General features: G+C 35.8%; 1 protein-coding gene across 3 annotated transcripts in view; it reads right to left on the reverse strand.

Moving 5' to 3' along the window:
• PDGFC (platelet derived growth factor C) overlaps nt 1-27,789 on the reverse strand; it is a 220,025-nt gene that overhangs the window by 42,887 nt on the left and 149,349 nt on the right. For 2 of the 3 annotated variants that reach the window (XM_005556154.4, XM_074040670.1), the window contains one exon: nt 8,063-8,243. In XM_005556154.4, coding sequence (XP_005556211.1) covers nt 8,063-8,243 — 181 coding nt within the window. Of the gene's footprint in view, nt 1-7,296; nt 7,447-8,062; nt 8,244-27,789 lie in introns of those variants that run through there. The other variant, XM_074040671.1, reaches the window with a different exon arrangement.

Raw genomic sequence — 27,789 nt, forward strand, 5'->3', positions numbered from 1 at the left:
AGAGCTGGTACAATACATACAAGTGCTAAAAACTGAAATATATCTACCTAATTTTATGGGAAAGTCCCACTCTTTTTGCAACCCTGAAAAATAAAGAGAACACATGTATTAAATATGCAGAGTTTCCCATCTATTCATATAAAATTCATTTGTTTGAATATAAAAAAATTCACTAAAATCTTGAAATAAAAGTAACTGTAAAACATAAATAAATAAATAAACTCTGTTAATGTTGGCAAGTTGAAAAAAAAGCAAATGTATTCTGATCAAACTATAGTTTAGAGCAACTGAATCTCCAAGCATATCTGATGAAAATACAGATAACTGAGCATCACCCCAGACTAAGAAAATGAGGATCCCTGACTAATCTGATAACAAGCATTTTTAATAAGCTCTTGAGAGATTTTTATAATGCATTTGAGAAAAAATTTATACTGAATAGCTCCTGGAGTTTTGTCTGATTGCTTATTGATTTTTTTCTTTAATCTAAGGGTTATGACATCCCTCTGCTCTCCACATTCCCATCTTCCTTCTCAAAATCTTTCCAAACCACTCAATATGACAGTCACATTCTGTATTTTTACAGGTATGTATTTTTTTCCTCCAAAACGAGGTAAGTTATCAGAGACCAAGGGTGATATTATATACATCTTTGAATTTTCTCAACAAATATCTGATTAATTAAGGTATTCAGAGTGTTGAATGGGTGGGAATATTGAAGAAAAACTATGTAATTTATAATTTTAACTTGCACCATACTTATTTCTAGAAAACAACTCTTTCCATCAGGTTTAGATGGAAAGAGTTGTGAGGTTGCCATTTTATCTCCAAGCTTTTAAATCTTTGTGGCTTTAGCTATAAAATATGAATCAATCAAACCTCAAGCTTTCAATTAGTCTACGATTTTATTTACAACCCTCTTATAAAATGACTTACAATAATCTGTCTGCCATTTACCATTCCTACATAGTGCTGATTGCCTTTTTCTTTCTAACTACAAATCATATCATCTGTGAAATTCTTTCTTAGACAGCAAGAAATTAACTGGAACAAAAAGAATCAGTAGAAATGAAACAGAGACACCATGATCATCATATGAAAGAGAGCATTGTGCCCATGGAGTAGAAGTAGAATTGAAAAATACATTAAGCAATTCTTAGCCAAGTAGGAGTTTAGTCTCTATAGCAATTATATAATTTCCTAGATGCAATAAAATACTGTCATCTCAAGACTCCTTGCATAAATATACAAGTATATTGTATATTTTAATAAAAATCTAATCATTCAACAAGTGCTTCAGACTACAGTATAGATAAACAGTACTTGAAATACCTCTTCCAGTCTCTAAATACAAAAAAATTCTAAGAATCTAAATTTTCTCTTAATTCTCCTTGAGGTAAATACAAATCCATTTTTAAGTAAGTTTTCAAATAAAGGTTGACTTATTAGAATTGGTTTAACAATAGGGGAATGCAATGCAATAAGTTATGAAAATTTAACATTTAAAAAAATCTTCAGCACATCCTGCCACTAATGTTTTTTTCTGTAGGATTGGTGTTATTATATTGCTCTAAGTATTTTTATTCCAGGCATGCTGCTTTTTTCCCTAGGAAAGAAAGTGAATTAATGTATTTGAAGCCTTGTTTGAGAGTTGGTTGGATTTTTTCTTAACCTGAACATAAAAGCAAATTTGGCTTTCAGTTAAGACTTTTCTTGACATGATATTAACAGTGAAATTACCTACTGGCATATGTCAGAAGGGATGAAAAAAAAAATCCTCCCTCCTCTTCTCCCCCTCTCACTTCAATATTCACTGTGCCGCTTTGTTCACCGTATCCTGCATAATTAATAACCACTTTGGCAATCAGTCATGCATTCCTTAATAGCACCTCAGGCATCAAGTGTCCTTCTAACCCCTCCCCACAGAAACCCTACACCCTTCTACAGGGCATGCTGGCCAGTACGCCCACTGAACTCTGGATAAGTCATTTACAAAATCACCATTAAGAAAAACACACAGTTGCGGTTATAATGTGGCTATAATACTTACATACTAGTCTATATTATTATTTAATCTTTGTATATAATTTAATAACAAGAATAAACAAGATTCAATATCCAAACAAGTATCATTGATTATACATAGCTTTTTAAAATGTAAAATCATACAAGTGATAGAACAAATTAGGAGGCAACTTAAAAGAAGATGAGGTTCACTGAAGTGCGTGAGTTAAAGTACTCTTCAGTTCATCCATCCCCTGCCCATCTTATCAGGCAAAGAAAAAGAGGGTATATACATCGACTCAATTTGTATAGTGGCTATAACTTCTATTTCTCTTAATCTAAACTGATATATTCATTAAATGGAAACAAGTAAATAAATTATTGTAAACATTATCATTACTTTGGATCAGAAACCTTAGACTAAGAGACTGAAAAATATAATATTCAATAAAACCATTTAAGAAAAATCAGTGGTAATCATTTTTCATGTTAACCAAATTGGAGGGAGAATAAGAAAATCCTCAAATCTCATAGACATCAAAAAAACAACAAATAGCATTGTATTCAAGAAGAATAGTTCTAAATATAAGACTAAAATAACTAAAAATTCATATTTAGATTTGTATATTTCACTTAAAAATAGGTATGGTTTAATTGAAGCAGTTTTCTGACCAAAACAATATGCAGTACTTTTTAGAACTGAGAAATGAAACTTTTAATAAGGTCTTTTGATTCTGGAGGAAAAGTTATTATTTCAGCCTTTTTAGGTTTCTTAACATTTTAAATAATGGTGCTTATGCTACAGTACACAGAGTAAAACATATATAATCTATTATAAATTACTCCAAAATTAAACAAGAAATTTTACTTTCTTTCTAAAAGATCTGAAATGTGTTCTGGGCTCTCACTGTGTGTGGCCTCCAAACAGAAACAAGCTTGCACTGTTTTATTTCAGTTTTGCTTCATTTCTTCCCAAACAATCTCTCACTGCTAATCTACCAGGTCTTTTTTTTTTCTCTCTTTTAGCAGAAAGGGAAAAAAAAAAATCAAAGACATTAACTCCTTAGGCACAACTATAAAAGTTGAATACTTTATGCATCATTTGGCATCAATTTGCATGGATTTATTTTTTATTAGTTATTAATGGAGCATGACTGGAGAATAATATTTCCATAAATAATTCTCTAAAATATCATTGAAATATTATAATTTTAAAATTATGTAGACATTCTAGTACTACTGTTTTAAAAAGCTACAACTAGCTATAACCTCAAGTAATTACCGTATGCTAAAGTTATTTCTAAAACTATGTTTAGTTTATAATACCAAATGAAAAAATGGAGAGAAAAATTTTATTTATGTCTTATTGTAAAGTACCTGTGAATCAAGAAAATGATATGGAAATCCTAACAAAAGGAAAGTACTGATATTTATAATAAATATGTAAAATCTTTAAATATTAGAACAGCATCACTTTATTCAAACGAACAAGTCATCTCTTATTTAACTATATGTTCTATTATTCATAAATTGAGGAAAAGAAGAGCGGGTAAATCATCTTACAAGGGTGAACATAATTTTTAATGGCAACCTGTGTGGCAAAAACTGTTTCTGAAAATTCTAACTAATGTATTAAAACTCTGCCTCTAAGACACATGGTAATCAGAACCAAGGAGTCTTAAATGTTGACCAGAACCAGATATCCATTTATATTCCCAAATAAGGCTACAGGGCTATCTGTTTACCTGTGAAATACAAAGAATTTAAAAATCAACTTTACCCATAATTTGTCCTAGAAAAAAATGTGATTAAACTCACTTAAAATTTTTTCTGTATATTAATGCATGCAAAATATTCATTGGGTTGATTATAAAAAGCAGATGTTAACTGTATATACTAATGTTTATAAAATCATTAGCATGCACTAAATTCTTTAACTTCAGTGGATGTCCCACTAATTCCCACTCCTCACTGCTTTCCCTAAAAAGAAAACCAGGCAATTCTTTAACTAATGCAAGAATGTGTCTTTGGTAATATAGCCTAAGGTATTAGGACAGCAGAGTATCTGTTGTCATTACTGTGAGTCTACTGCTTTTCAGTTTATGAATTATCTCTGTTGTGTGACAGGAACAAAGGTGACATATAATAAATAGGAAGGTACTATAGCTCTCTGTGGGTTTTAGACAACTCTAAGATGAAATGACTGAATTTCTATGAAATCTTTTTTTTTTAATTTATTTTTTAAAAAATTATTATTATACTTTAAGTTCTAGGGTACATGTGCATAAAGTGCAGGTTTGTTACATATGTATACTTGTGCCATGTTGCTGTGCTGCACCCATCAACTCGTCAGCACCCATCAACTCATCATTTACATCAGGTACAACTCCCAGTGCAATCCCTCCCCCCTCCCCCCTCCCCATGATAGGCCCCGGTGTGTGATGATCCCCTTCCCGAGTCCAAGTGATCTCATTGTTCAGTTCCCACCTATGAGTGAGAACATGCGGTGTTTGGTTTTCTGTTCTTGTGATAGTTTGCTAAGAATGATGGTTTCCAGCTGCATCCATGTCCCTACAAAGGACACAAACTCATCCTTGTTTATGGCTGCATAGTATTCCATGGTGTATATGTGCCACATTTTCTTAATCCAGTCTGTCACTGATGGACATTTGTGTTGATTCCAAGTCTTTGCTACTGTGAATAGTGCCGCAATAAACATACGTGTGCATGTGTCTTTATAGCAGCATGATTTATAACCCTTTGGGTATATACCCAGTAATGGGATGGCTGGGTCATATGGTACATCTAGTTCTAGATCCTTGAGGAATCGCCATACTGTTTTCCATAATGGTTGAACTAGTTTACAATCCCACCAACAGTGTAAAAGTGTTCCTATTTCTCCACATCCTCTCCAGCACCTGTTGTTTCCTGACTTTTTAATGATCGCCATTCTAACTGGTGTGAGATGGTATCTCATTGTGGTTTTGATTTGCATTTCTCTGATGGCCAGTGATGATGAGCATTTTTTCATGTGTCTGTTGGCTGTATGAATGTCTTCTTTTGAGAAATGTCTGTTCATATCCTTTGCCCACTTTTTGATGGGGCTGTTTGTTTTTTTCTTGTAAATTTGTTTGAGTTCTTTGTAGGTTCTGGATATTAGCCCTTTGTCAGATGAGTAGAATCTTAATAAGCAGCTACAATGTGAATGGCATTGTGCTAGGCACTCCTGCCAAATCCCAATGCAGAAAGTTAATTGTCTATTATAAACTAGTAGTTAATATTATTTTTATGATTACAAAGAAATCATTGTGGCCAGTGGAACCTATAGTGGCATTTTGCAGAGGCAGGTTTCTAATCAATGAGACCGTTGCCTCTGGGGAACTGAGTGTGCTGATAGGAAGTTTATCCAGAGCAAAAAGAAAAATAAAAGCATCAGAGATCATCCAGGAGCTTGGAGGGACCCGAGCAAATGCCTCAAGAACTTTTAAGTTGGCTGTCCAAGAGGCACACTTTCTTGCTTTAGGCTTTCATTAATCTGATACATAGATAAGATTGATGGATTGCACCCTGTTAGTAAAGTGTGGGTAGTGGAGGCGGTGCATGGAGGGAGGAGTGTAATTTAGGAGTACACAATGATAATTCAAAACATTCTGCAAGGCTCCACAGCATAACCACTTGTCAAATTCTAACTCATCAGATCTCACCCTTCTGCAGGCAGTTTATTAAGAGTAGAATGAATGTGGCTGTAAGTAGAGAGATGAACGGATATATGGAACCAAGGCAAAGGACAGGTGAAGAAATGGCAGGTTAATTGTCAAAGTAAATTTAAACACACAAAAACCAAAGCTTGTGAGATTGTAAAAATTCATATAATTTCTCCAGAAAGCAATCTTAAAAATTAAAATCACCAAGTTATACTTATTAGGCACTGTAGGGTCCTACCTTCATGCTCTCCTGTTTCTTCCAGTCCAAAAGCCTATTGTTTTCCTAAACATAGTTTAACTACAAGAACTCCTATGCCTTTTCTCCCCACTTATCTCCATTATCTACGGCCCAGTATAGGTCAACGTAGTTGCCACACAAAGCCTGGCTCAATAGAGGCCAGGAGAGTCAACAATAGCCCACTGAAGTCCATACTGACAATTTACCAATCCATTTCAACAATCATTTAAAAATGTGGTGAATTCAATTCCAACAATGGAACCAATGACATACGTTTGGCCTAAAGTCTCCCAGATGTGGTGTCTGGTCTCAGTCACAGAGAATCTCTGATAATAGGTCAACCCTGGTGACAAGGCCTTTCTTAGCCAAGAGGATGGATGGCACTTTCAATCAACCGTTGGGTTCTTACTTCATCACAAGGCTCATGAATCTGACAACATTCACACACATAGAGTAAATCCTCTATTAGTTAAGCTGGGTGACTGAATTGCATGATCAACTCAGCATTCAAGTATTTATTGAGAGACTATTATGTGCTCAGATCTGAGCTAGCTACTATAAATACCATACATACACTATGTCCACTATGTATATGTGTAGTACATACATATAGTGTGCATTTATCTTTACATATTTGATTTAATGCATATAACTCCTTGGGTTACAAAACCAGAAAATCTATGTAGTCATAAAATCAGAAAAAAAAACCCTTTAGTGGTGATATTTATACATTTTAGCTTTTGTGTTTTATTCCATAGGAGGACAGTAGATTGCTATTTATACACATTTAAATTAATATAATATGGAGAGAAATTCATTTAAAATAGAAATAATATCCTTAATTTAAAGTTATTTTGTCACATGTTTGGGATGAATAAAAACCTTTGCTCTCACAAAGACTTGCTAGTGTGTTTTTTACTACAATTTAATATATTCCATATTTAAATATTTGAGAAATATTTCACTTTGTGAAAGTGTACCCATAGCCCTCAAGGCCACCCTAGCCTAAAAAATATTTAACTCACTAAGTTCTGTGAAACAAGATACTGTAAAAGTATATTAAATAGATTCTTAGTGGCTTTAATCAAGCAAATAATCGGTATTAAACTATTATCTAATAAAAACATACATTTCTGTCTACCATTAACATTTTTTATTTATAGGTAGAATTGTTTGTTACATTTTATTAAATTTAAATTTAAAAATATTAAAGTATTATATTGAACTTTAAAAAATTTTGGAAAGCCTGTAATCGCAGCACTTTGGGAGGCCGAGGTCATGAGGATCACGAGGTCAGGAGATCGAGACCATCCTGGCTAACACGGTGAAACCCCGTCTCTACTAAAAAATACAAAAAACTAGCCGGGCGAGGTGGCGGGCGCCTGTAGTCCCAGCTACTCGGGAGGCTGAGGCAGGAGAATGGCGTGAACCTGGGAGGCGGAGCTTGCAGTGAGCTGAGATCTGGCCACTGCACTACAGCCTGGGCGACAGAGCGAGACTCTATCCCAAAAAAAAAAAAAAAAAAAAAATTGGAAAGTAACAAAGAAAATGGTACAGAATACATACTGGCAAAAAGTATTTCAGAATGGAATACAATTTGGGATATCTTAAATAATCTACATAAGAAAACTGACCAAAGTTCAAAACTTATACACAAGTTATGACATTTATAACATACTTCAGAGATTTCTCCTTTAACTTCAACAATACATGATAAATGATTCTACTATTACTAAATGAATAAATTATTTTCAAAATTCTGTTTGCATTTTATTGTTTCTTTTTAGCTATACCCTTAACTAATACTTAAATTTTCTTTATTTAATCAGTTGCCTAGATAATATTTCATAGACTCCGGAGCAATCAAAAAGGGAAATTTCTGCTTAACAATACAATATAAATATAATATAAAATGGTAAATATTGATTTTATATTTTCTAATTTGCCTAATCAATTGCTCGCTTGGCATGTACAGAGTTTTTATTTACATAAAAAAGAAATCCCAGCTAGGTTCGTTTTCTGATTTTTTTTCTGATTCTCATGTGTAAGAGGAGAAAAATAAAAATAAACAAAGAGCTGATCGAGTTAAATAAGGGGATCTCAAAGTGGTACTTACTGGCATGACAATGTTGTAGTGGATGCAGAACCCTGGTTCAGAAGGAAAATATTCATCAGATACAAATCTTATCCTAATTTGATTTCCTTTAGAAATCTGTTTTCCTGGTACAGTACCAGAACCACACCAGCGCCCTAATATAGTTCCATCACTGGGTTCCTCAACTTCTACAAAATCATACCTGCAAAAAGACAAAGGGGAAAAGACATCATTTCATAATCTGTTATTCTGGCAATTACAAGTTTCCTGTCTGTGAATGCTATGACTTCATGGACCACGGCAATGAGTTAATCCAAAATTAAACTGGGAGCATGTAATTAAGTACTCTAAAGAAGAGACACAACTGAAAATGAGTCCCAAGTTAAAGAAATATGAGTCTATTTGGAGTCCTTAGTTTTTCTATTGACGAATTCCAAATTCACTAAATAACTATCCTAAAACTTAAACATTTTGTAAGGAGCAACCATATCTGACATTCAATTCATGAATTATTGAATATAATTTTCATTTGGACATGACACTGTGACTCCACCTTTAATACCTATTATTACTTTATTTTCTGAGAGTAACTCTTTCATCCAGCCAGGGGCCTTGGCTCTCTTTCCCCATCAGTGATGCAAGCTTTCCTAGAGCTACTTCATTGTATACGTATCTTTCGTACCTCACTTGGTACCATTCTTCCTTTCTGTGACCTTCCTGGGTGTTCTCAGCTTACTGTCATCTTTCTCTTTTTGATAAACACATATTTCTAACTAACCACATATGTGTATAAGTGATCCATCTTCTTAGGCTGTTAATCCTTGAAGAAAGGAACCAGTTCTTACATATTTCTATTTTATATTTCCCTACACACAGTATCTTAAACAGAGGAATAAGTGATTGTTTTAAACACGTGTCAACTTTTGGCTTGGAAGGTTTGGATCAGTGGTGCTCCCTGAGACCAGTGCTGCCCCATGACAGTGTTTCGGAAATCTGTAGAAACATTTTAGGTTGTCTCAATGATTGGGGGTGAGAAGGGCGTGACTGAAATGTAGCAGGCAAGGTCCACAAAAACTCAACACTGGAAAGTTCTGAAAATGAGTATTTGCCCCATGTCCTCCATGCCTTTCAAATATTTCACTGGACATTTCATGCAGGTGCAATTTCTACTACGGGTCATCTAAGTTTGGAAACTTACATCATCTCATGTATAAACGCATATATATTTTGCACTGCTTTAGGTAAGGTAAATTTTCAAGAAAGTCAACTATAGAGTAAGCTGAGGGAATTTTCTGTATTTTGTTTATAACTTTACTAAGAGTTACTCACTTGGAAAAACATGTCACTAACAGGAATGCTGGTTATACTATTTTCATTCCAACTAAAACAAACATATTCATATTAGTCTATATTTATAGCTGTTATTCACAATGAGTCTACTTAAAAGATGCTGACATCTTCCTTTATTTTTCTAGGGTAATTGTTACTGTTCATTTATATACTGAAACATGTTATTTTAAAATAAATTACTTTGTTATAGATTTATATAACATGCAGGCAATATATTTTTAAAACAATTTTGCATATAGATAGATAATTGCTTTTATGAATTGCATTTCAGAATATTAAACAGGGCATTGCAAAACTTTTGTTAAAAGGAAGTCTGACACGGTTGTAAACCACCGATAGATTTTTTTCAAAATTTTAAGTTCAGTAGATACCAGACTACCAAAAACACTACATTTTATGTAGTATTAAACATACAAAAGAAAAAGTTGCTGAAAAAAGACAAAGTGTATAATGAAACAATTATACTTATAAATCTGAAGTATCTAGAACTCTCTTATGGCATGGAACTTAAACTACTTCAGCTCCATTTTCCTCACTGGTAAACTGGGAAGACTGCTACCTAACTCAGAGATATGTGAAGAAAGGAAAAATGGGACAGCACATGTGCAGCACCTAAAACACTCTTTGCACAGAGTTGCCACTCAAGAAAGTTTGTCTCCCATCTCTGTCCTGCACCCCTCCCACCTCTGCACACCTACCTTTTAACATAACCTTAGAAGTTTAAAAGCAGTGAATAAGAAAACACAAAGACAAAGAGAAGATGTGATTTTGCTACATCACGTGAGAAGTCCAGGGTTATAAGTTACATATACATAAGCCAGACAGTATAACCATTCCAGGAGTTTTAGCGTATGTGTGTGCGGGATGTGGAAGGGTTGGACGGTGTGTGTGTGTGGTTCGGGGATGCTGGGTATAGCAGACGTACGTAGATATTTCAGATCTATCTGGTAGAAAAGTTGATAATTATCATTTTTATCAAATGGTAGTTTTTATATCAGGGTTGTCTACACATGAAACAAAGCTTCTATTCATTTGTTCTGCTTGTTCTGTGCTTGGGAGGTGAGCCTGTGCGATGCAGGCTACCACCACTCATTCGACAGGGATTTATGAAGCACTGATTTGGCGCAAACTGTTCTGCTAGATTCTCAGGATACAAACACAAAACTATAGCTTTTTTGCGTTCTGGGTCCATAAAACACACTGGTAAGTGCTCTAATTAGAGTATGTAAGAAATACTGTGGAATAGTAGAAGAAAGAGAGTAATTTTATACAGTGAGATGAAGGTCAGCTTACAAAGGACTTCACATTTGGGCTTTCAATGAGTATTGATTGACAAGGGGTGAATGGGGTGGGGGATGAAAATGCAATCTAGCAATAAGTACAATACATACGATGTAATAGAAGAAAGAAAGGGCTAAGCATGGTCAATTGTGAATTGAGGGTGGGAAACAAAAATCAGATGGAGATCAAGGTGGACAAATAGATGCAGGTGAGAAGGTTTTGGTATTGCATGGTAATAAGATGTTAAATTGTTATTTGGTAGGCCAATATTGAAAACATGTAGGTACAATTCCAATGGGCTCGATGTCTCTTTAAAAATTTTGTCAATATTTTAAAAAATGGAATTTCATAGAAAACCTGGATGTTTGGTTTTAAAAAAATTGAAGATCTGGTAATAATAAATGTCATTAGCTTCGTGTGACTCCACGAGGGCTCCTCTCCAGAATTCGTGTCAGCTTCAGCAAAGTAGATATCTTTGTTTACTTTACTGTCTTATCCTGAGCACCTACATCCCAGGCACATAGTAAACCCTGTGTCAGTATTTGGTGAGTGAAGGAATGAATACTTGGCCTCACAGCAACTGAGGCTGGGACTAAATGAAAAAAGCTTTACACGAGGCGTGTTCCTTCTAGGTTTTAAAAATCCCCATCTACTTTCTATGATTTAAAAAAATCCAGATTAGCTTCATTTACTTATATTTGCCCTTTGGCATCTGAGTTGGCCACCCTTGCACTTAAGAGGCAGAGCCACTGGAGGTTTCGTATAGGGGAGTAACACAGACATGTAATCACCACATGTTCGAGGAATCTGAGGAAACAGTAACGTTTCAAGTGTGGGTCAAAAGAAAAGATCCTTTAACAAAAGCATCCTGAGAAGAAGCAGTCAGGGAAATAAGAGGGAAGCAACTGTGAGGGAGGGTGCAGAGGTTAAGGTAAGAGAGAAGAGAGAATTTCACCTGAAGCAGGAGTGGTCAATAATGCCAAGTGCCAAAGAAAGACCAAAGAGGTGAAAACTAAAAAGTATCATTGGATTTGGCATAAACTGCTTCAGCAGAACACACTGTGTACAAAATTTTCTTGAGACCATTTTTCAAAATAACCATTTTAATTTTTCTAATATAAAAAGCATTTATCTAAAGAGAAAATAATATTCTCTTCAGGAAGTCTAAAATTAACATCTCACATAGCTACTTTACTTTATATAATTTTCTTTTTATTTCTGTTTAAAGATAAACTACCTCATATGTTATATGATCTGTAACTTCTTTAAAAGTATTTTTAAAAGGGTTTTAAGGACAGAAATATCTAGATTAAAATGTTAACACTTCATTAAGAACAAAAATATCTTAACTTGTGCCTTATCTAATTGATGTCGATACAAAATCCACTGTCCTGTAAACAGGAGAAGGGTGATAAGCATATTATTATTATTTCATGAAGATTTCCAACTGAATTTGATACTATTTAGAAAATAATCCTTATGAAAATTTCTGGATTTGCAGCGAGACAGCTGGCAACTAATTCTTACATGCTCATGCAAGTCTAGTGCATATATTTATGACAGTGCTTTGAAAAATCTATATGGTTTTGTACTCCATAAAGTTTAAATGAAATTAACATCTAATAAGGTACTGTGTTCTTTGTCTATAAAACAGTAGAACTTAGCACATGCTACTAATTGTTTCATAGTAAATTAGGCATTTCGAGATTTTCTCAGAACTCGTGTCACACAAAAATATATAATTCTAAAATTCATGCAATTATTCTACCATTAATTTTTATGGTCATACACAATAACTATTAAGATGTCTATGGAATTTAAAGTTATTAATGAAATAATTATTTACACACACACAGACACACACCATTGCCACTTGATTCCATATTTCCTTTCAACTTGTTTGGGAATGCAAAGTGAGGACAGAAAAATAATAATGCATTAAATCAAGTCGTCTGCTTTAACAACTTGGTATTTCTCTTATTTTCTGACACAACACCATTGGCAGAATATGAGATTCATAGCAAAGGTTGGTTGGCTGATGTATGCTAACAGCTCAAACATCAAGGAGAGAATGAAGAGAGAAAACAATGATGAAAAACATATCTGTGGGCCATAGCCAAATGAAAGGGGGATGATAAAACTGAGCAGTACTAACACATCAAAGTGAAATCACAAAACACAGTCATCCTTACATTCAGAAATCTACACATGCCTAGGTGACTGTTCTGGAGACACGGTAATCCTTATAATACGCTCTCAGGTATTAATTTCCAATGTGCACAATTGCCCATGTCAGTATTTAAAGGATTTACTAAAACTATTTTATGAGCCAATCAAACATCACTTTCTCATGGCAACATGATACAGAGCATACAGGGCTAAGTGGTTTATAATGATCACTCCCTTTCTCTAACACACCCCTGGGGATCTGTGGAGGATTTATGTTCTTTTATGTTTAACAAACAAGTCTGGTGTTGTAGACAAAATTTTCGTTCTCATGTGGGAATTAAAAAACTGAGGCCATGAGGATGTCCTTTTTACTCCTGAGAATTTTAAGGAGTATACCCAAGAAATGAATTCATTAGTAAACATAATTGTCTGACACTCAGCTTCTTTCAGCAAAAATAAACCAAGCCTGCAAAACAGGCTGTTTCTAGTTCATGCTAACTAAAACCCTGTCAATTAAATCTACCCCATGAATTATCAAACCTGTCGGTAGTGTGAAACCCTGCCAGCAGATGAATGTGGATTTTAAAAAGGCCCAGCCCTGCAAATGTCAACTGGAGTCTGAGCCTGTTGAGAAAGGTAATAAAATTAAGAAGATGACAAACATTCTCCAGTGGGCATTGGCTTATATTTTAATCTAGCAGAATGCAACTGGTACACAAAAATAGAAGTTTTAGATTCCCACTTCGACAGCAAATTGTTTATCTATGCTTTAAATTATAATAAAAGTAATTTTAAAAAAATAATAATTACATTTATTAAGTGATTCCTATGTGGCAGACACTGTTTTTCTAATGTACTTTTTATATAGTAACTCATTTAATCCTCACAATAATCATAAAAATTAACACTTTTCCTCCATCCAGTCTATTAGTTACAAAATATAGAAAAGCAAAGTAACTTGGCCAAGGTCACACCAGCAACTAACTGTAAAGCAAAAGCTTCACTTTCAGGAATCAAATCTTAGAGCCCATGCTCTTAAGTGCTAAGCCATACTGCTTATTATATTTAAAATATGCCTATATAATTATATCTGCTTTATTTTAAGGCCTAACTGCAGAGAATTTCTGTATCTGTATTTGGATTGGCCAAATGGTCTTGTTCAGTGACTGGAGAAATATTAGGGCTGTACAGATAAAACTGAGTAGTCAACTTGGTAATTTGGGCCTATAAATTTTATAGATATTTTAATTAATTCAGTAATATTTATGAACAGCCACTCTAAATTCTTTATGAAGAGTTTTAAACCCACATGGAAATGTGTAAGTAAAACCAACAGGCATGCTTCACAGGACTCACAACACATGAATGGGTAATTCTCATGAAACCATGAAGAGTTCTACTTGTGAGAAATGCTTACAAATGTTATGTGGAGAGAAACTAATCATTTAAAATTATGTTATTACTAAAAAAACCTACAAATATATAAACCATGAGGTCAACTTACAAAGCTAGAAAAATTAAGCAAATCAAAAGAAAATATCAGGTGAAAATTAATAAAGACAAAAGCTATAAGGATTCCTGAAGGATCTAGAACTAGAAGTACCATATGACCCAGCCATCCCATTACTGGGTATATACCCAAAGGATTATAAATCATGCTGCTATAAAGACACACGCACACGTATGTTCATTGCGGCACTATTCACAATAGCAAAGACTTGGAATCAACCCAAATGTCCATCAGTGACAGACTGGATTAAGAAAATGTGGCACATATACACCATGGAATACTATGCAGCCATAAACAAGGATGAGTTTGTGTCCTTTGTAGGGACATGGATGCAGCTGGAAACCATCATTCTCAGCAAACTATCACAAGAACAGAAAACCAAACACCGCATGTTCTCACTCATAGGTGGGAACTGAACAATGAGATCACTTGGGCTCGGGAAGGGGAATATCACACACTGGGGCCTATCATGGGGAGGGGGGAGGGGGAAGGGATTGCATTGGGAGTTATACCTGATGTAAATGACGAGTTGATGGGTGCTGATGAGTTGATGGGTGCAGCACACCAACATGGCACAAGTGTACATATGTAACAAACCTGCACGTTATGCACATGTACCCTAGAACTTAAAGTATAATAATAATAATAATAATAAAAGAAAACTTAAAAAAAGATATAATCAAAATTAAAGTTAAAATTCAGAATTAAAACAAAAAGCTGATTCTCAACAAGGGGTTAGAGAGAGAGAATAAATCGAGAGTTTACCAAGTTAGCAATGAGGAAGAAGATATAATCACAGATAAGAATATATTTTAAAAGTATAAGTATGTTTTACGTCACTTTATGCTAATTAAACCTAAAAAAGTAGATAAAATGGATGACTAAGAAAATGTAAATTATCAATATTTACTGAAAAAGAAAAAGTTAAGAGACTAATAACTCTAGAAGAAATGAAAAGGACTGTCAAGGATTGCTTGGGAAGTCAGGAGTGCAAGACTAGCTTGGGCAACATGGAAAGATTCTGTCTCCCTCTCTCTTAAGAAAAAAGATGCAGTAACATGGAGTTTCATAGAAGAGTGCTATTTAACTCTAAAAAAACAAATCATTCCAATTTTATATAAACAATTGAAAAAATTAATGAGTGCAGCTATCTTCCCCACTACTTTTTAAAATGCTAGGCTAGGGCTGGGCGCGGTGGCTCACGCCTGTAATCCTAGCACTTTGGGAAGCTGAGGTGGGTGGATCACCTGAGGTCAGGAGTTTCAGACCAGCCTAGCCTACATGGCGAAACCCCATCACTACTAAAAGTACAAAAATTAGCCAGGCGTGGTGGCGGGTGCCTGTAATCATAGCTATTTGGGAGGCTGAGGCAGGAGAATTGCTTGAACCCAGAAGGCAGAGGTTGCAGTGAGCTGAGATCACACCACTGCACTTCAGCCTGGGCAACAAGAGCAAGGTTCCATCTCCAAACAAACAAACCAACCAACAAACCAACCTAGGCTAAATCTTGCATCAGGGTTCTTTGAAATGGCAATACTAGATATTAAAAATTAAGACTAATATCACTCTTAAATAGAATAAAATGCAAAAATTCCCAAGTAAAATTTAATCAAATATGATTTGATTAAAAGATGATTTGATTAAAAGATATACAGGCATAACTTGTTTTCTTGCACTTCACAGATACTGCATTTTTTACAAATTGAAAGTTTATGGCAACCCTGTGTCATCAAAAGTAAGTCTTACGGAAGCCATTTTTTTTCTAACAGCATGTGCTAACTTTGTGTCCCTGTGTCACATTTTGGTAATTTGCACAATTATTTTAAGCTTTTTCATAATTACTATATATGTTATGGTGATTTACAATCAGTGGTCTTTGATGTTACTAATTGTTTTTGGGTGCCACAGACTGAATTTATACAAGATGGTGAACTTAATAAATGGATGTGTTCTGACTGCTCCAGAGACCGGCTGTTCTCCTTCCCTCTCCCTCTCCTTGAGCCTCCTTATTCCCTGAGATACAAGAATATTGGAATAAGGCCAATTAATAACCCTAAAACGGCCTCTAAGAGTTCAAGTGAAAGAGTCACTGTCTGACTTTAAATCAAAAGCTAGAAAGAATGTCGCTTACTGAGGCAGGCATGTTGAAAGCCAAGACAGGATGAACGCCTGGTCTCTTGCACCAGTTAGACAAGTTGTGACTGCAAAAGAAAAGTTCTTGAAGGAAATGATGAGCACTACTCCAGTGAGGACACTAATGATAAGAAGGGAAAACAGCTCCATTGCTGAGTTGGAGAAAGTCTGAGTGGCCTGGATAGAAAAATCAAACCAGCCACAGCATTCCTAAGCCAAAGCCTATTCCAGAGCAAAACCCTAAGTCTCTTCAATTCTATGAAGGTGAGAAGGGTAAGGAAGCTACAGAAGAAAAGCTGGAAGCTAAGAGAGGTTGCTTCATGAGGTTAAATGAAAGAAGCCATTTTCATAACATAAAACTGCAAGGTTAAGCAGCAAGTACTGACGAAGAAGCTGTAGCAGGTTATCCAGAAGATCTAGCTAAGATAACTGATAAAGGTGGATATGCTAAAACACAGATTTTCAGTGTAGATGAAACAGTCTTCTATTGGAAGAAGATAACATCTAGTACTTTGATAGCTAGAGAATGACTTCAAAGTTTCAAAGGACAGGCTGACTCCCTTGTTAGGGGCTAATGCATCTGGTGACTTTATGTTGAAGCTAATGCTCATTTACCATTCCAAAAATGCTAGGGCTGTTAAGAATTATGCTAAGTCTACTCTACCTATGCTGTGTCAATGGAACAACAAAGCCTGGATGATGGCACATTTGTTTACCGCATGGTTTCCTAAATATTTTAAACTTACTACTGCTCAGAAAAAAAGATTCTTTCAATATATTACTGCTCATTGACAATACACTTGGTCACTCAAGAGCTCTGATGGAGATGTACATACAAGGAGATTTATGTTTTCATGCCTGCTAACTCAACATCTATTCTGCAGTCCATGGGCCAAGGAGTAATTCTGACTTTTAAGTCTTATTACATAAGAAACATATTTCATAAGGTAATAGCTGCCATGGATAGTAATTCCTCTGGTGAATCTGAGCAAAGTAAACTGAAAATCTGGAGAGGATTCACCATTCTGGATGCCATTAACATTTGTGACTGATGGGAGGAGGTCAACATATCAACATTAACAGGAGTTTGGAAGAAACTAGTTCCAATCTTCACGGATAAATCTGAGAGGTTCAAGACTTTGGTGAAGGAAGTAACTGCACAGGTGGTGGAAATAGCAAGAGAACTAGAATTGGAAGTTGAACCTGAAGAGGTAAATGAATTGCTGCAATTTCATGATAAACATTGAATGAATGAGGAGTTGCTTCTTATGGATGGGTAAACAAATTGTTTCCTCAAGGTTGAAATTTTTCCTGGTGAAGATGCCATGAACATTGTTGAAATGGCAACAAGGGATTTAGAATATTCCATAAACTTAGTTGACAGAGCAGCAGCAGGGTCTGAGAGAACTGACCTACAATTGCGAAAGAAGTTCTACTGTGGGTAAAAGGCTAGCAAATAGCACTGAATGCTACAGAGAAATATTTCATGGAAGTAAGAATCAATCAACATGTCAAAGTTCATTGTTGTCCTATTTTAATAAACTGCCACAGCCACTCCAGCCTTCAATAAGCACCACCATGATCAGTCAGCAGCCACCACATTGAGGCAGGATGTGAGCAAAAAGATGACAACTCAAATTTCTGATATAACGCTACTGCATACTTAATAGACTACAGTATTGTGTAAACATAAGTTTTATAAGTACTGAGAAACTAAAATATTCATGTGATTTTAACTGTGATATTTGCTTTATTGCAGTGAGCTGGTACCTAACCAACAATATCTCCAAGGTATGCCTGTAATACTTTATGACTGAGTATGGCTTTAGTTCATGAATATGAAGATGAACTAAGAATGACCCTTCAGAATAGTAAGAGGAGAAAAGCTGTATGATCATACTCATAAACACTGAAACAATGTAATAAAATCAACAACTTAGATAAAAACTGGGTAAACTGTGAATAGCATAAAATTTCAAATCAAGGTAAAAACATTATTTAACAGAAACTACAGGCATTATATTGGATCAAATTAAAGGTCATTCTCATTAAAGTCAGAACAAAGATAGGGCTGGCCATTCTCACCATTAGTTTCCAATATTTTGGAAAAAGGCTCTAGCTGTTTTAGTAACAGAATAAGATAAAAAGTTGTAATAGATACAGAAGGGACAAACGATCCTTAGTTAATAATAGATTCCTATGAGAACAGATTGTGGTTGGGTAAGCACAGAGGCTAGAAGAGCCTGGCAATAATTCAGGAGTGGGACAAGATGGCTTGGAGTATATATAGTATGAAAGTTGAGACATCCCAAGGAATGTTGCATGTTGTGTGTGTGTGAGTGTGTGTGTGTGTGAATGTGTGTGAGAGTGTGAGTATACAATTTTTTTTGAAACAGTCTCACTCTGTCATACAGGCTGGAGTGCAGTGGTGCAATTACAGCTCACTGCAGCTTCCATCTCTTGAGCTTAAGCAATTCTTCCCATCCCAGCCTCGCAAGCAGCTGGGACTACAGGTGCGAGGCATCACACCTGAATTTTTTTTTTTGTAACTTTTTGTAGAGATAGGGGTCTCACTATATTCCCCAGGCTGGTTTCAAACTCCTGGATTCAAGTGATATACCCACCTCGGCCACCCAACGTGCTGGAATTACAGATGTGAACCACCACTCTGTATGTATATTTATTTTAAGTTATCTTTTTGAGACAGGGTCTTGCTCTGTTGCCCAGGTTGGAGTACAGTGGCATGATCTTGGCTCATTGCAACCTCTGCCTCCTGGCTTCAAGTGATTCCCATTCCTCAGGCTCTGGCATAGCCAAGATTACAGGTGTGCACCACCATGGCCTGGCTAATTTTTTGTATTTTTAGCAGAGACAGGGTTTCTCTATGTTCGTCAGGCTGGTCTCGAGCTAACTGATCTCCCTGCCTTGGCCTCTCAAAGTGCTGCGATTATAGGCTTGAACCACCATGCCTGGCTGCCAGTGTGGATATGCTTTTAAGGTAGATTTGACAGAACTTAGTGTGGGGTATAAGAGAATGACAGGGGTCAAAAATGATTCCAAAATTTCTGGCTTTTATAATCTATCTGGAACTAATAAGGGAATTCAGTAAAGGGACTGAATATAGCACCAATATACAAATATAAAAATTTTTTCTTTATGACAGAGAAAAACAAAACCATTTGAATAGGGATAAAAATGTCTTTCACAGTGAAATTTAAAAAGTGGCCTGTAATCCCAGCAGTTTGGGAGACTGAGGCGGGCAGATCACAAGGTCAGGAGATCGAGACCATACTAGCTAACACGGTGAAACCCTGTCTCTACTAAAATTACAAAAAATTAGCCAGGCGTGGTGGTGGGTGCCTGTAGTCCCAGATGCTCAGGAGGCTGAGGCAGGAGAATAGCGTGAACCCAGGAGGCGGAGCTTGCAGTGAGCTGAGATCATGCCACTATACTCCAGCCTGGGCGACAGAGCGAGACTCCATCTCAAAAAAAAAAAGTGCGTAGTTATAAATTTAACCAATAAAGTGTGAATACTATATGAGGAAGCACATACAACATTACTGATTGACAAAAAGGCATGAATTTATTTTTATCAAAATCACAATAAGCCTTCTAAAATATTCATATACAATAATAAACATAAACATCAACATGTAATGCATACAGTTAACCAGAAACTTCATAAATATCAACTCATCCAATCTTCAAACACAACCCCTTCTAGTTACTGTTATTATACCCACCTTAGACATACACAGAAATTACGTAACAAGGGAAAACTCTTAGAGGTAAGAGTAATAGACCTGGAGAAGAAGCCTTACTCTAAGCTTCAGAGCTCATATTCTTTTTTTTTTTTTTTTTTTTTTGAGATAGAGTTTTGTTCTTGTTGCCCAGGCTGGAGTGCCATAGTGCAATCTTGGCTCACTGCAACCTTTGCCTCCCAGGTTCAAGCGATTCTCCTGCCTCAGCCTCCCGAGTAGCTGGGATTACAGGCACAGAGACGAGGTTTCTCTGTGTTGGTCAGGCTGGTCTCAAACTCCTGACCTCAGGTGTTCTGCCTGCCTTGTCCTCCCAAAGTGCTGAGATTATAGGTGTGAGCCACAGCGCCCTACCCAGAGCTCATATTCTTAACCATTACATGATAGTTCTCCAACTAAACAGGACAGAACAAAGAATCACCCAGTTTAAAAATGTCACTACTGGCCAGGCACAGGCTGGCTCATGCCTGTAATCCTAGCACTTTGGGAGAGGGAGGTGAGAGGATCACCTGAGGTCAGGAGTTCAAGACCCACCTGGACAACATAGCAAGACTCTTTCTCTAAGTTTAAAAATAAAAATAAAATAAAATGTGACTATTCATTATCCACTTCTGAAAATTCTAATTTAAACTATCCAGACCCTTATCTGCAAAATGAGGAAAATATTCATTAACTCACAAGATTGTTGCGAAGATTCAACAGAGGGAGAACGTATATAAAGCGTTTAGCATAGTGCCTAACAATAAGTTACTCAATAAGTGATAGTTTTGTTTTGTTCCATTCTGATTATTGCTATTATTGCAACAATACATGCAACCTATGGAATACTTCACCTCTGTGGCAGAGCAGATCACAAAGCCCCTCATGAACAGATCACTACTTCTTAAAAAAAAATTTAATTGAAAAATACAGTAGTGTGGGTTTATGGGGTACAATGTTATGTTGTGAACACTGTTGGTGGAAAGGTAAACTAGTGCAGCCATTATGGAAAATACTGTGAAGGCTCCTCAAAAGACTAAAAACAGAACTACCATATGACCCAGCAATACCACCACTCAGTATATATCCACTGCAATCAATATGTTGAAGAGACATCTGCACTTCCTTGTTTGTTTCAGCAGTATTCACAGTAACCAAGATACTCAAGTCACCTAAGTGTCCATCAACAAATAAATGGATAAAGAAAGTGTAGTATATATAAACATTGGAATACTATACAGCCTTCAGAAAGAAGAAAATTTTTCATTCATGACAACATGAACGGAACAGGACATTATGCAAGGTGCAATAAGCCAGCCAAAGAAAGACAAATACTGAATGATCTCACTTATATGTGGAATCTAAAAAAGTTGCTCTCATAGAAACAGAGATTACAAAGGTGGTTACCAGACACTAAAGGGAGCTGGAATGGATGGGGAAAGAGAAGATGTTGATCAAAGGGTACGAAGTTTTCGTTAGACTGTAGGAGTAAATTTTAGTAACCTATTGGGCTACACGGTGAGCAAAGATCACTAATTTCAACTAAAGAGGCTCCGAAACCAGGTTTTTGCCCTTCGTATCTGTAGGAGTAACTGTCCTGAATTTAACCCATCTAGAACAATGTAAATATATATATACACACACACACACATACACGTTTGCTTTAATTAACACTCGTTCTCTTCATGGTAGAAGACAGATTCATCAACAACTAGCAAAAATATTGAGTACTTAATTTTTGTTTCTGCATTTTGTAACCCACAGGATTAAGTACATTCATGTATAAAAAGTGCTCACCTAGCTGGCTCAGTATTTCTTTCCTATGACTGATCAGTTCCTGAAATGTGATTACCTATCTTCAGTCAGCTACCATCTGTGTGTAGATATGCACTTTTATGGAAACATCACCTCATACTAATGTACTGTTACTGAAATAATGCCAAGATCTAGGCATCGAATACTACTATGTTAACGGAGAGATGGCTTCCATGACAAAGGACACTATTCATGGTCCTCTCTCTTCTAAGGACCGCTTTCTGTACTCTTCACGACAGACTTTCTTGTAATTAAGTTTTATAAAAACCTCATTAATATTTAGGCCTACTGGGTGTGATGCCTTGTGGTATGTGGCCATCTATAGAGCATATGTAGAGTGAGTCACTATTAAATTAGTCAGAATTAAATAACAGTTCATAGTCATAATGCCTTAATACATGTGCCAACAACTGAATCACTGCATTATTGAAGGAAATTTGAGAAATTAAATTTAAGAAATCAAATTAACATATTTAGATTTAAGTAAAATTTCTACCTCATGGGTTATCATTTTGCCATTTCCCCTTCTACTTTGAAAACAGTAGAGGTAGGCAGACGCAGGAAAAGGGTAGGTCCTCCTCAAATGCATTCCAACTACTGAGTTTAGGGTATCTAGGAATATAGAGATGGGAATGTCCACATTAAGGCTTACTTTAAGGGCACAAAAATTTAAGGCCAGGTGTGGTGACTCATGTCTGTAATCCCAGTACTTTGGGAAGCCAAGGTGGGAAGACTGCTTAAGCTCAGGAGTTCCAAGAATAGCCTGGGAAAGATAGTGAAACCCCATTTCTATCAAAAAATACAAAAAAAAAATTCCAGGCTGGTGATGCCTGCCTGTAGTCCCAGCTACTGGGGAGGCTGAGGTGGGAGGATCACTTGAGAATGGGAGGTTGAGGCCTGTAGTCCCAGCTACTGGGGAGGCTGACATGGGAGGATCACTTGAGAACGGGGGTTGAGGCTGCCGTGAGCCATGATCTCACCACTGCACTATAGACTTTCTGACAGAGCAACACCCTGTCTCTAATAATAATAATAATAATAATAGTAATAATAATAATAATAATATAAGCAAGAAGGGCTATAAATATATTCTCTCACCTACCCAATGGCAAGAGTGTTCCAGGTATAAGAAACTCGTAGTTTATGCTCTATCGGCAGAGACTCTATAGGTTGCTGCTTCTTGGTACACTGTTTTCCTACCAACCAAATTATGTTCTTTGAATAGCTAAATAGTGTTGCTTAAACATATCTATAAAAAGTCACGACCATGTTAGTATGATTATGCAATTTCCCCTTTTTTTCTTTAAAGACAGTCTCACTCTGTCATCTAGACTGGAGTGCAGTGGTACAATCATAGTTCATTGCAACCTTTAACTCCTAGCCCCAAGGGATCCTCCTGCCTCAGCCTCCCAAGTAGCTGGGACTACAGGAACATACTACCAGGCCTGGTTAATTTTTCAAATTTTTTTAGAGAAGGGGTCTTTATTGCCCAGGCTGCTGTTCAAACCCTGGCTTAAGCAATCCTCTCACCTTGGTCTTCCAAAGGGCTGGGATTACAGTCAGGAGCCACCATATCCAGCTTTGAGTTGTGTATGTGTGTGCGTGTGTGTCTGTGTGTGTGTGTGTGTGTGTATATATATATTTTTTTTTAACATGGAGTTTCACTCTTGTTGCCCAGGCTGGAGGGCAGTGGTATGATCTCGGCTCACTGCAACCTCTGCTTCTCAGGTTCAAGAGATTCTCCCGCCTCAGCCTCCTGAGTAGCTGGGATGACAGGCACCTGCCACCTCGCTCGACTAATTTTTGTATTTTCAGTAGAGACAGGGTTTCACCCTGTTGGCCAGGTTAGTCTTGAACTCCTGACCTCAGGTGATCCACCCAGCTTGGCCTCCCAGAGTATTGCGGTTACAGGCATGAGCCACCGTGCCGTTGCAATTTTTGGTGACTGTAAAGGAAATTATTTTCTGTTTAAGGTGAAGATGAGTCAAATTTTTATCATTTTACAATTAATCAAGGCATCTTTAAAGGATTTACTATAGGTTAGCTTCTTTCAACTTTTATCTACACTGTATTATTGCTACATTTGCAAAAGGTAGTGGATATGGATTTATAAAAAGCTGAGAGAAACATTTAAGTAGCATGATAATAAAATTTGAAAAGGATGTATTAAAGGCTTATCAAAGCAATACCATGACTTCAAGCCTGATTTTAAAGGAAAATATTTAAATAGCTGACTAGCAGCATAAGCCATTTTAATTCTCCATTTATATATATAAATTTACCTCTTGGTGATGTCTGTGAAAATGAAAAAAATGAGTTTGTTTTAGAATATACCAAAGTGAAATAAAAATATTGTTCCTTTTAGGATATTAGAGAATTTCAGGTACAGTTCCCAAATATGAGCATTTTAAAAGTATTTTCAGCATTTATGCTTAGTGAGTATCTATTCTATAATGAAATGGTTTCCTACAAATGCATCTGAAGAAATACTCTCTGAAGTTTAAGAAAAATTCTGTTTATTCAACATAATTCATTATTCAAAATTTGCCTTTAGTAAGAACAGATTGGCTGGGCGCGGTGGCTCACGCCTGTAATCCCAGCACTTCGGGAGGCCGAGGCGGGTGGATCACGAGGTCAGGAGATCAAGACCATCCTGCCTAATATGGTGAAACCCCCTCTCTACTAAAAATACAAAAAATTAGCTGGGTGTGGTGGCATGCACCTGTAGTCCCAGCTACTCAGGAGGCTGAGGCAGGAGAATTGCTTGAACCTGGGAGGGGGAGGTTGCAGTGAGCCGAGATCACACCACACTGCATTCCAATCTGGGTGACAAAGTGAGACTCCATCTCAAAAAAAAATAAAAGGAACAGTTTGATAGACTTGTACTTTGACAAATGCAAACAAATGAGCAGAGCATTTCAATGCTCACTGCTGACTGATGATTCTAAGGAAGTAGGTGTTCAATATAAAAATGGCTTAGATTTCAGGTTCCACTTCAGCAAAATAAAAAACTAAATCCAATGGTCTAGAAGACCATTTTTTAAAATCTTACTTTTTTTTTTCCGGTTTAAGAACAAAATCACATTTACCTTGATGTGTGCTGTTATGTCAAAAAATATGCAGCTTAGACTACATGTTATGTAATACACATTTATGTACACACATACACACACACACCCATTATTACAATTGCCAGAAGATTTTATTATTTTCCAAGGTCAATACAGCACTGTTATCACCAAAGACAGTAAGTTTCTACCAGTAACATTCAATCCATGGGAACCAAGTTTAAAAACACCAGTGTATGATGAGGTCCTTAAAGATTTGCTATTAGGAAACAAGAGTACACACATATACATATGGGAGTGTTGAGAGGCAAAGCAAATGTGCGACACAGTGGAGTCCTGGACTTTGCAAGGCCTCTCCTCTGAACATGCAAGCCAAAGATCAGGAGAGGGCCTCGTCCCATTGAGGCAAATGAAGCTACTTCCACTGGAAATGTTATATAATATAACACCTCTTCCTCATTCTGTCACTTTCACAAAACTCTTTCAAAGTGCTGATGGGTGAGGGAGCACTCTGGCTCTGGAGATCTCTGACTACTGCAGACCACAAGCGCCTTCTAACAAGACAAAATCCTTTTTCTTACACATTTTGCAGCGCAAATCACACTTTAAAAGGTCACCATTTAGAACACAAGAGCACTCTTTGAGATACATCTGACATGTGACCCATCTCACTCTTCTGATATGAATTACGTCCTTTACTTTTTATCAGATATAGTGCCAATCAGAACAGTTTCAAGAAGTAATGACAGATGAGATTTGGCATCAAGACCGTGCTTAATAAGTGGAAGAGGTTTTAATTATCTAATGAAAACTCCATTAGTGTTCCAGATTTTCTAGGAAAGAAATTTACCTGTGTTTTCTAATTTAAGTTACAAGAATGACTCAAAGAGCTATCAGAAATTTTGACTGCTGTTTTGCTTTTTCTACCTTTTCTTCAGTGATCATTATAAAACTAATGTGTGTGTATATATATGTATATATGTAATTATGTATGTGTGTATATATATGTGTGTATATATAATTATATTCTGGAAATATAATTAACATGTGTGCATTTGTGGTATATTTAATGCACAGATAGAACAGGTAAAATTCTACTTACATCACTTTCATTTATATATTACTTCCTAAGTAAGCCTGTATCTACTTTAAGAATATTCATGATCAATCTATAAAATTAACCTCTTGGAATACTCTAAACAATATAAAAATATCCGGAAAAAATGCAGACTCCAGAGGCAGAATTAGCTAAAGTGGGTATATACGATTTTTTAAAATAAAATTTATTTAGCAATTTTAAGAAAATCAATCTTCACTAGAGAATGGGATTCTGTGGAAAATAAAACAAACTATTTAATGGAAATCTAGTGAAGTATAGACATTAATATCTTCTGAGACTTCAGATATTGAACAAAATAAAAATAATTTAACTTCTATTATGAGAAATTTAGAATTTGAGAAATTAGAAATAGAAGTCATCTTATTCCAATCATTGTTAAAAGTAGGAAAACAACTTTCTAACTCTTATGATCTACTAGGATCATCACTCTCATTTCCAATGCCAAGGGGTTTATGGAATACACAGGATTGTATTTTTCACAGAAATGGATTGTTGGAACGAGGAATTAAAAAAAAAGACTGCCATTTCTCAAGAAGCAAAACAAAACAAATATCTTCATGTAAAGGGAAGCATTTCAGATTGTTAGGTGATTTCGTCATTGTAATAAGTCCTGCTAAGGCGATTACTTCATATTTTGTAGCATGAAAAGAGAAATAAGAAATTCTAGGCTGAGTGCCCACTTGGCTAAATCTACCTTCCTGGGCAATATCCCTAGGCAGGGATTTTTTGGCCTTAGGTTTATTTTATTTTCTTTTTCTCACTTTAAAATTTTCCTCTTGCTCTCTATTTATTTATTTCTTTATCCTGTTAAAATTACCCCTTTAAAGTGCTTTAATATCTAGGATTCCTACCATATCCTTTGATAGGCTCTTGTGTCACCAGAAAATTTGGCAGTTTTTAACAGATTCAAATATATCACTCACTTTATTTCCCTTTTTGTTCCATATGTTATTTCTTAGATTTTTCTCTCCTTGACAGAAGGGGTAGGATCGCTTTTAAATAAAAAGCTATTATTATCTCGTGAGTTATATTCACATATTCAGAATTTTTATCTGCCCATTTATTTCACTGAGCCTCAATATTCCTCTCTGCAAACACCAAGAATCAATCATGCATCACTTCTCAATTTTATTAATCTTATAGACAACAAAAATAAAAATTAAGTACAAGAATCTCAAACCACTTGGCAGTGTGAGAACCTTCCCACTAGCACTATTTCAGTAATTTAATAGAACCAAATAGAAATTAGGGTCCATGACTTCAAAAATGTATCTGAAAAGCTGTGTTAATTGTTACACATAGAGGCAAAACTGAGGTCCAACAATTGGCCATTTGTAGCAATTTACTTACTCTGATTTCAATTACTAAGTTGTTTGTATTTTTATATAAATTAGAATTAAAATATGAAAAGTACACAATTAAGTGTCTTAAAATATACAGCAAATACAATTCTAAAAATAAGCTTTTTGAAGACAGGAACTGCATTAAAAAAAAAAAAAAACCTTCATGTCCTCAGACCTTATCAACTGTCTGACACTATGGCATTAATATTAAACTGTTTCATT

Source organism: Macaca fascicularis, chromosome 5 (assembly GCF_037993035.2).
Source record: "Macaca fascicularis isolate 582-1 chromosome 5, T2T-MFA8v1.1".
In the NCBI taxonomy this organism is placed as follows: domain Eukaryota; kingdom Metazoa; phylum Chordata; class Mammalia; order Primates; family Cercopithecidae; genus Macaca; species Macaca fascicularis.